Here is a 10,867-nt window from a genome sequence, read left to right as displayed (position 1 = left end):
TAGTGTTCGTGCGCCACCAAAGCTTCCTGAGAGGGGACGGCGGCCATTTTGTTCGGAGCTGGGTCGCTGCTGAGAGCGGCGGGCGGGAGGCAGGCGAGCGCCGGGCCGGCGGGCAGCAGGGAGAGGCGGGCGACTCGGGCGCGGGAGCTGCGGGGCCCCGCATTGCCGCTGAGAGGCGATGGCGGATATAGACAAGCTCAATATCGACAGCATCATCCAACGGCTGCTGGAGGGTGAGGGAGCGGGGGGTCCTGGCGGCGGAGCGGGGTCTGGGGGTAAGCGCGGCGGGCGGGAGAGCGGCGGGGGGGTCCCTGAGGGGATGCCCTCGGCCCCGCCGGCTGCAGCCGAGGGAGGGTCCGGTGGGGCTGGAGCCTGGGGGCGGCTCGCGGCAGGGGGGCGGGCGGGCTCGGCGCGAAGGCAGGGGCCGGCGCGGTGTGTCCGGGGGCAGCCGGGCGGTGAGGGGGCCCCTGCCCCATACGCGCCGCTCGCCCGTGCCCGGCCCCCCCCTGGCCGCCGCCGAGCGGCGCTTTGCCCGTGCCCCGGCGACCTCCCGGCTTCGCCCGCCCTGCCGTCTCGCCCCCTCTGGCCGGCCTCTGCGTGGTCACGCCGGGAGTTTCCTTCAGCGCCGGCCCTGGTGGAAAACCAGTGTCCTGAGCCGCGCTGCGGTGCGCTTCCCCTCCGCCCGCCCCCTTTGCAACTGGGGGGCGATTGGGGGGGGGGGTAGAGAGAGGTTCAGAAGCTGAATGTCCAGTATCCTGCCCCGCGCACACATGCGCAGTAGACGAATGCTTGGCTGGGCAGTTGGGGGGGCTGCAGCCTGTCTCTGTCTAAAGCAGTGGTTCTCAACCTCCTGGAGGGCCACGGCCAGGTTTCAGGGGATCCACCAAGCAGGGCTGGCATTAGACTTTCTCGAGTCCGGGGCAGAAAGCCGAAACCCAACCGCGTGGGGCTGAACCCCGGAGCCCCGCCATCCAGGGCTGAAGCCAAAGCAACTTAGCTTTGTGGCTTCCCCTGTGGCATGGGGCTGTGGGCGGTTGCCCTGCTTGCTACCCACTAATGTATGCCCTGGCTTTTATATGCAGAAAAACAGTTGTTGTGGCACAAGTGGGTCATGGAGTTTTTATAGCGGGGGGAGGGCTCAGAAGGAAAAAGGTTGAGAACCCTTGGTCTAAAGGACAGAGATTGAGTCTGTTGTGGTAGCCTTTTTAGAATAATCTGTGGGATTTTCTGTGTGGTTCTTCAGGTGGGAAGGGTTATCATTTTTAATTAGAACATTGTAATCTGTTGTTTGTAGGAATACAAACCTCTGACTGGGTATGTAATTATGAGTTTTAGTTTATAAAGCCTCATATTTGATTTTTTTTAAAGTGGAATTGGGCTGCTTTTGCACTTGTAAGTGCCATTTTATTGAAATGGTTTGTTCTGTCCATCTGTAATGCTTTGGGGGTGGGAGATAGGGAGGTGCACCCAGTGTCTAGTCTTTTCTAAATAAATATGGGGGTTGTGGTGGGTTTCATTTTTTTTATTTGGTCAGCATCTGATTAAAATGGTTTGTTTTTCTTTGGCAAAGGTACAAGGTTGTGAAGTAGCCAGTGGATATTTTCCTTGGAATAGAAAGCAAAATAATTTATTTAAAGAAGAAAACTGGATTTATCCAGCCTGTCTCAAGTCTGTCCATGCACTCATAAGTCTGGATTTACCCTGGAAGAGCTTGGCCAGGGTTTTAATTTTTTTCCCATTTGGCACAAAGTAATCTAGGACTTTGTTGAGCCAGACAGTAGATAAATGCTTTTAATCGCTTCCTTTTTGTGAGATTTCTTTGACCTGGATAATGAAAGGCCAGGGCAAAGGGACAATTTTGCTGCTATAGAAACTATTAGGATTTACAAATCCAGTGGATTCGGTTTGTGATTGTGCTGCTTATATATAAAGAGACAGAGAGAGCGCTTGTGTCTCTTGTTAGGGGGTGTTGAAGAAAAAAAATTTTTTTTGCATGTCTTTGACAAGTTTAGGCAGAAGTGTTCATGAAAAATTGCTGCTTTTTGCAGGTGTCAGCTCCTTGTTTCAGTGCGTTTGGTGTTTAATAGAGTTTAAAAGTTGTTTGTATAGTGGCTACTTACTGTTGTTGTTGTTTGCCTTGCTATAGCATAACTATCAGTAGTATTTTCCAGGAAAAGAACGTAAATATGTCAAAGTTCTTTAACAAGAAAAAGTAGTTGAAATGTTAAAAGGTAGAACAAGTAGTAAGATGTATTTGATATTTTATATAATGCTTATTTGCTGTCTAAGACTTTTTGGGATTGGGTGGGAATGTGAAGGTTGCTATCTTGAAATTAGGGTTGTCAAGCGATTAAAAACATTAATTGTGATTAATCGCACTGTTAAACAATAACAGAATACCATTTATTTAAATATTTTTGGATGTTTTCTAAGTTTCCAAATATATTTATTTCAATTATAACACAGAATACAAAGTGTACAGTGCTCACTTTATATTATTTTTGATTACAAGTATTTTCACTGTAAAAAAAAAAAGAAATAATATTTTTCAGTTCACCTAATACAAGTACTGTACTGCAATCTGTCATGAAAATTGAATTTACAAATGTAGAATTATGTTCAAAAAATAACTGCATTCAAAAATAAAACAATGTAAAACTTTAGAGCCTACCAGTCCACTCAGTTCTATTTCTTGTTCAGCCAATTGGTTGGACAGACAAGTTTGTTTATGTTTGCAGGAGATAATGCTGCTTGGTTCCTGTTCACAATGTCACCTGAAAATGAGAACAGGCATTCGCGTGGCACTGTTGCAGTCAGCATTGCAAGATGTATGCATCCGATGAAGTGAGCTGTAGCTCACGAAAGCTTATGCGCAAATAAATTGGTTAGCCTCTAAGGTGCCACAGGTACTCCTTTTCTTTTTGTGAATACAGACTAACACGGCTGCTACTCTGAAAATTGCAAGTTATGAATCTTTAGCACATCTGGCATGTAAATATGTCCCTTCATGTTTCATCCACCATTCCAGAGGACCTGCATCCATGCTGATGACTGGTTCTGCTTAATAACAATCCAAAGCAGTGCAGACTGACGCATGTTCATTTTCGTAATCTGTGTCAGGATGCCACCAGCAGAAGGTTGATTTTCTTTTTTTGTTGTTTGGGTTCTGTAGTTTGTGCATCGGAGTGTTGCTCTTTTAAGACTTCTGAAAGCATGCTCCACGCACCTCATCCCTCTCAGATTCTTAAACCTTGGGTCAAGTGCTGTGACTATCTTTAGAAATCTCACATTGGTATCTTCTTTATGTTTTGTCAGATCTGCAGTGAAAATGTTCTTAAAATGAACAACATGTGCTAAGTTGTCATCTGAGACTACTATAACATGAAATATATAGCAGAGTGCGGGTAAAACAGCCGGAGACATACAATTCTCCTCCAAGGACTTCAGTCACAACTTTAATTGATGCTTTTTTTTTTAATGAGCGTCATCAGCATGGAAGGTTTCAGAGTAGCAGCAGTATTAATCTGTATCCGCAAAAAGAAAAGGAGTACTTGTGGTACCGTAGAGACTAACAAATTTATTTGAGCATTTAAGCTTTTGTGAGCTACAGCTCACTTCATCAGATGCATGGAAGCATGTCCTCTGGCATGGTGGCTGAAGCATGAAAGGGCATACGAATGTTTAGCATACCTGGCATGTAAATATCTTGCAATGCCAGCTACAAAAGTCCCATGCAAATGCCTGTTCTCACTTTCTGGTGACGTTGTAAATAAGTGGGCAGCATTATCTCCTGTAAATGTAAACAAACTTGTTTGTCTTCGCAATTGGCTGAACAAGAATAGGACTGAGTGGACTTGTAGGCGCTAAAGTTTTGCGTTATTTTTGAGGGCAGTTATGTAACAAAAAAAAAATTGCACTACAGGTACTTGTATTTTTCAGTTCACTTCATACTATTTCTTTTCATCATTTTTACGATGTAAATATTTGTAATAAAAAAGTGAGCAGTGTACACTTTATTCTGTGTTGTAATTGATATTAATATATTTTTAAAAACCATCCAAACATGTAATACATTTCAATTAATATTCTACTGTTTTGCAGTGCGATTAATTGCGATTCATTTTTTTGAATTAACCTGCAATTCACCGTGACACTCAGCCAGCCAGTAAAATAGAAGATTTATTGGATGACAGGAACACAGTCCCAAACAGAGCTTGTAGGTACAACCAGGACCCCTCAGTCAATTCCTTCTGGGGGGCAGGGAGTTCAGACCCCAGTATTGGGGCTCCCTCCGTTTCCCCAGCCAGCTCCAAACTGAAACCCCCTCCAGCCGTCTTGCACCCCCTCCCCCTGGTTCCTCCTCCAGCCTTTGTCCAGTTTCCAGGGCAGAAGGTGTCACATGGCCCCAACCCCCATCCTGGGCTCTCATGTTACATGCTCAGGTATCTTCTCTCAGGGAGTGTCTCCCATCCCCAATGCAGACAGTCCCAGTAAAAGTCCCCTGCAACATTCCCAGGTCAATACTCCCCACTCCCTGCTATGTCACAGAGATTCATTGCGATTAAATTTTTTGAATTAATCATGTGAGTTAACTGCGATTAATCAACAGCCCTACTTGAAATACTACATAAATAGGACTTTAAAGAACTAACTAACAAGGTACTCAAAGGATATGGCCAAGTCACTGTATTTGTCTCTACAAAAATTAGCAATATTAACTAGTGTTGCATTGATTAAATGCCAAAGGTTTAACATGGAAACTTTATATAAAATCAAGAGATTCAAGAGAGGATTTTAAACTGCTTGGGGCAGGTATTGTTTTTCTAGATTTAAATCACTTATGACACTGGTTATAAATATTAACAGCGTTCCCACATCAGCTAGTTCTGCCCCTTTATATGTATTTACTGTATTATATATTTACTCCTATTTTAATATGAGCTGTAGCAGTCAGTTGCTATGTGGAGTAAAAACTTTGTTATAAATCTCAATGATATTGGATTAATGTAGCCTTCTGCATTTAATACCATTTTTTACAAACGAAGGCCAAAGACCCATTCTTGCATTCAAGTAAATAGCTGTGTTTTGAATAGAAGTGCTAAGTTGTGATTTGTGTAGCTTAAAAGGGAAATAACATGTAAAACCCACCATACTATTTTAGGTTTCAGAGTAGCAGCCGTGTTAGTCTGTATCCGCAAAAAGAAAAGGAGGACTTGTGGCACCTTAGAGACTAACAAATTTACTTGAGCATAAGCTTTCGTGAGCTACAGCTCACTTCATCGGATGCATTCGATGAAGTGAGCTGTAGCTCACGAAAGCTTATGCTCAAATAAATTTGTTAGTCTCTAAGGTGCCACAAGTACTCCTTTTCTTTATGCATATGTCTGAAACTGTTACATAACTTCATATAATTATATCTCAATCAAATTCCCCTCAAATGAATAACACTTCAGACTGAGTTCTCCATTGATTAAAAGTTTGCTCTGATGGACTAGCACGTTGCCAAAAAAAAAAAATCTTTTCGTAACTGGACATCTCTCAAACCGAATCTTAAAACTCTTTAGTGAAGGCTTAATCTTTAGAGGTATCTTGTATTTCAATACACCAGTCCTTAGAAACAACATACTCCTGCATTTGTAGGTAATAGTCATTCTAAATGTTTTGCTAATAAAATTTTAAGCATCTAGATAGGTAATTTGGAGCTAACAAAACCTAATATCAATGGAAATTTCCTTGTGAAACACTTCAAATCAGTGAGAAGGTGTTGGGATTTAAACATTGCTTCCGTATTTACAACATACTTTTTAGTCTTGTACTCTCTTTGCAGGAGACTCAAAGTGAAACTAACCAGAAAATCTATTTTCATTGTCCAATCAGAATGAAGTGTTTAAATGGTGAAGAGTAAATTACTTTGTTTTAATAATAGAATGTTAGTGTAATTGAACTTGCATGAAAAGGATAAGTTACATTAAAAATTTAGAGTGTAGAAATTGAATGTAGTGATTGTGCAGTTATCTATAACTTTTAACGTCAAAATATAAAGGAAAGAACTACGGTTGACAAAACATGGATTCACGTGTAAAAGAGAAATATAATTTGTCCAACTCTTAATACCAATTTGAAATGTCCCATTAATATGATACCTAGGAAAGATTCAGTGTGAAATGTGTTAAATTAATAAACTTAAATCTTAACAGATTATGGTTAATTTCAGTGCAAATTATTTGTAGTTCTTGGGCTGAAATTTTTAAAGACAGTTTAAAAAAAAAGTTGCTTATACTTTATTTTTATTTTTTAAAAAGGGGGTATAATCTAACCCCATGTTCATAGACCCATAGAAATGTGGGGCTGGAAGGGAGGGACCTCAGTCATCAAGTCCAGCCCTCTGTGCTGAGGCAGCACCAAGTAAACCTGAAAGATTTATGTCTAACCTGTTCTTACAAACCTCCAGTGATGGGGATTCCACAACCTTCCTTGGAAGTCTATTGTAGAGTTTGACTATGCTTGCTTAGAAAAATTTTCCTAATATCTAACCTACATCTCCCTTGCTGCAGATTAAGGCCTTGTCTTACCTTCGATGAACTTGGAGAACAATTGATTAGTCTTCTTTTTATAACAGCCCTTAACATATTTGAAGACACTTATCGGGTCCATTCCCATCCCACTTCTTTTCTCAAGAGTAAACATACCCCAGTTTTTTAACCTTCCTCATAGTGCAGGTTTTCTAAATCTTTTGTCATTTTTGTTCCTCTCTTCTGGAGTCACTCGAGGTCGTCCACATCTTTCCTAAAGGGGGTCCCAGAATTGGGCACAGTATTCCCGCTGAGGCTTCTCCAGTGTTGAACAGATTGGGACAAATGCCACCTGTGTTTTACATACAACACTTCTATAGGTTTCAGAGTAACAGCCGTGTTAGTCTGTATTCACAAAAAGAAAAGGAGTACTTGTGGCACCTTAGAGACTAACCAATTTATTTGAGCATAAGCTTTCGTGAGCTACAGCTCACTTCATCGGATGCATACTGTGGAAAGTGTAGAAGATCTTTTTATACACCCCATAAAAAGATAAAAAAAGATCTTAAATAAAAGATAAATAAAAGGATCTTCTACACTTTCCACAGTATGCATCCGATGAAGTGAGCTGTAGCTCACGAAAGCTTATGCTCAAATAAATTGGTTAGTCTCTAAGGTGCCACAAATACTCCTTTTCTTTTTGCGAACACTTCTATAGATACACTTTGGAATATTAACCTTTTTTGCCTCTGCATGACACTGACTCATTCAATTTGTGATCCAATATAACCCCCAGATCCTTTTCAGCAGTACTACTACTTAACCAGTTATTCCCCCTTTTGTAGTTTGGTTTTTCCTTCCTTGTGCAAGTGGTTCACTTGTCTGTCTTAAATTTCTTCTTACTGATTTCAGACCAATTCTCCAGATCGTCAAGATCTTTTTGAATTCTAATCCTGTCTTCCAAAGCGCATGCAAACCCTCTCAGCTTGATGTCATCCACAGATTTTAGAAGCATACTTTCCAATCTATTATCTAAGCCATTAATGAAAATATTGAATAGTGCTGGACCCAGAACTGAACCCTGTGGTGCCCTACTAGATTCACTGCTCTACAGTTCGTGAACAAACCATTGATAACTACTCTGAGTACAATCTTTCAACAAATTGTACACCCACAGTTGAGTAGTTTCATGGAGACCACATTTCAAAGTAGCTGACACTTTAAAAAATGAATCTGTATGACTGGATTTTAAAGACTTGCAGACATACTTTAAACTTTCCTCATTGTAATGTAAATATTTGACCCTTCCTTTATTCCTCAAACTCTTATAGTACAAAGCCATTCGACTGGTCACAACCTTAAAGAACAATTCAATGAAAATATAATACTTAGTGATAACTCTGCCTGTAATTGATGCTCCCTTTCTCTTCCCTTGTTCTGAGGGCACTTAGAGTTTATATACTTTTTCTGCTTATTCCCATTTGCAGAATATTCCAGTAATTTTCACAGCATACATTGATAGAAGAACGAGACTTGAAGTGGGGAGTAAGTAACAGGAACACTGCACGGAAGAATGAAGTTTCTTAAAATTCCCCATAGTAATAGAATGAGATGTACAAAAATGTGTGTAGCAATACCTGAGCATATATCAGCTGTATAAGAATAAGAAAGGAGATGTAGTTCGCAGCAGTCAGCTTGTGAAATGGCCACTTCAAGATTGCATTTGCCTGTTGGTAAAATTAAAAGCGTTAGTTACAAGAACAGTATGCTAGGAAAGATGCCTCTGAGAGAATGACCCCTACACTGGGAAGAGTCAGTAGTGATCAGATAGCCATGAAAAGGGGTTCTAGGAAATGGCTAAACTCCCATTCTTGGGGCCAGAGATTTTTAATCAAGATATTCCAGGGTTTTCAAAGCTGGAGCATGGCTTTGAAATACCAGTCTTTGTGCACTTCTGATATTTTGTTTTTATAACTTGAGCCTTCTAACGGCTTCCAGCATTTAGTGCATCATTCTACGCTTATTACATAGAGTATAAAAGTAGGTGCTGATCAAAAATGGAACTTGGTAGTTTGTGTTGACACTTTCTAAATCAAATGCAACAATTTTTTGATTCAGAATGTACTTGTTTTATTTTAAAAAGCCAAACACCTTAACGATTAAATGAAACATTGCTTTTTTTGAACAAAACATTTAATTTGACCTGGAACAAATCTTTTTACTCTTTCATTTGCTGAGAAACCCAAACATTGCTTTGGGTTGACTTAAAATGAGTTTTTCAATTTTATGGAATGGTCAGCAAACTGAGAAATTGGTTATTCATGCAGCTGGACTCCACAATAATATAATGTCTTGAAAATGAGATTGAAACTTGCTCAGCTTACTGAGGTGGCAAAAGAAAACAATCACAGAAAAAAGGATTAACTGACATGTTAAAATAGCTGACCAAGATCTTAAATGGGTATCTAAGGGTAGGCTCCTAAACCTATCATAAACCATCTGTTTCTGAAAATCTTGAGAGCGCAAGAGCGCGAGTGCTGAGATCCTGGCTAATACATGAAAGTCTTCAGAGAGACTCCAAATCAAATTTGCACATTTTCTACACCCAGATTTCTGTTCCTTGTAATAATACCTCTTACATGTTCGTTTGGGGAGACATCCATTGATCTCTGTAAATAGGGAAAGAGGATTTCCTGGGCCTTAGAAAGGGAGGCCTTGGGTGGGAGGGAATATGGATAAACTTGCCTAGGCAGTGTTTATAAAGTTTTTTGCCTTTTTCCTAAAGCAAATAATTTGATTTTTTTTTTTAAAAAATTCCTCCCCGGCCTATTAACACTGCATCCACTCATTCCTACCTAACCAAAAGTTTAAGGAAGCATTTTCTAGCGGTTAGTGCATTGGGCTGGGACTTAAAGCCAGGAATTGAACCCAGCCTCCTATTACATACTTCCTGTGTGACCTTGGGCAAGTCATTTACCCTCTCTGTGCCTTGTTCCCACCCTTCTGCTTGAATGTGTAATGCTGCTCTCCCATGTTTCTTCTGTTTAGAAGGTGTTCAGGGCATGCACTGATTCTTACTATGTTTGTATAGTACCTAGCACAATAGGGCCCTGATGCTGATTGGAGCCTCCGGGTGCAACTGTAATATATATAATAACTTACTAATCAATGTTTTAACCTTACAAAGCACTCTGAGGTACGCTTTGGGAAGAAAACTTTTTGTGGGAAAGGAAAAGTATTACATGGAATTCTTATTTCCTAACTCTTCCATAGGTAAAAAGGCCTTCATTTTCTAGAAGTAAATGCAAATGTTTTTCATAGTTTTTCAAAAAATTGAGCTATATGTTCTAAATACTTTTGCATCTAACATTTCAAGCATTTCCTTGTTTTTGTGAAGATCCTTATAGGGTTCATGCAGTTGTGGAAATGCAGTCTTCCTCAAAACAAGCCACAAAGTTCAATCATTGTTGTCTTTCACAAATAAAGCCACTCCACCATGTTCTTGTAAGGAGAACCACTGCCCATGTGCTCCCATAGCTGGTCATAATGCCAGAGATGTGAGTTGAGGTGGTAGTGGTGATCACTGAAACTGCAACAGTGTTTGTGTGGAGGTGTCTCCATGTTTGCTCCATGGTCAGCCTCTTTTCACAAAGGAGCTAGCGTGGTGAAGTTGTTGAAAATGGGCTTGGAGACATGTTCTTGCAGCATGTAGGTCAGCTGTATGTAGCGCACAAATGTTGACTTCTGTCTGAACAGCTACATGCTGAATATGAACTCGTCTGTCTTTTTAAAAGTTCACTGCACTCAGATCTGGCAGCTTGTTCTGAGACTTCTCTGGCTTTCTTTTATATCCCATGCTGCTGACAGAATTGTAGGAGTATTTTATTAAACAAGCTATTGAAGTAACCCTATTTCAAAGCTCATTGGGCAAGCCTGGTGCATGTGGGACGCATGGTGTCCCTAATTAACAAGGAGTGCTCACTAATTTGGAAACCTCTAGTTTGGAATGGGTCATACCCTTTAGTCAACTACATTTTGCAGGGATACAGCAATGTCTTATAGAATTAGATGCTTAGAATCTAGGTCTTCCAACATTTATTTCTACCACTGTCACTGATGTGAGCAAGTCATAGAATATCAGGGTTGAAAGGGACCTCAGGAGGTCATCTAGTCCAACCCCCTGCTCGAAGCAGGACCGATCCCCGACTAAATCATCCCAGCCAGGGCTTTGTCAAGCCTGACCTTAAAAACTTCAAAGGAAGGAGATTCCACCACCTCCCTAGGTAACACATTCCAGTGCTTCACCACCTTTCTAGTGAAATTTTTTTCCCTAATATCCAACCTAAACCTCCCCC

At 40.9% G+C, this 10,867-nt stretch overlaps 1 protein-coding gene across 1 annotated transcript in view; it reads left to right on the top strand.

Annotated features, from left to right (window-relative positions):
• Nucleotides 1-10,867, top strand: part of PPP1CC (protein phosphatase 1 catalytic subunit gamma) — a 35,752-nt gene continuing 24,885 nt past the window's right edge. The window contains exon 1 of the mRNA XM_037878515.2: nucleotides 1-233. Coding sequence (XP_037734443.1) covers nucleotides 179-233 — 55 coding nt within the window. The 5' untranslated portion in view covers nucleotides 1-178. The remainder of the gene's footprint in view (nucleotides 234-10,867) is intronic.

The sequence above is a fragment of the Chelonia mydas genome, chromosome 15 (genome assembly GCF_015237465.2).
Source record: "Chelonia mydas isolate rCheMyd1 chromosome 15, rCheMyd1.pri.v2, whole genome shotgun sequence".
Lineage (NCBI taxonomy): Eukaryota > Metazoa > Chordata > Testudines > Cheloniidae > Chelonia > Chelonia mydas.
The sequence above is the reverse complement of the archived record's forward strand: the minus strand, read 5'-3'. Positions and strand labels throughout refer to the sequence as shown.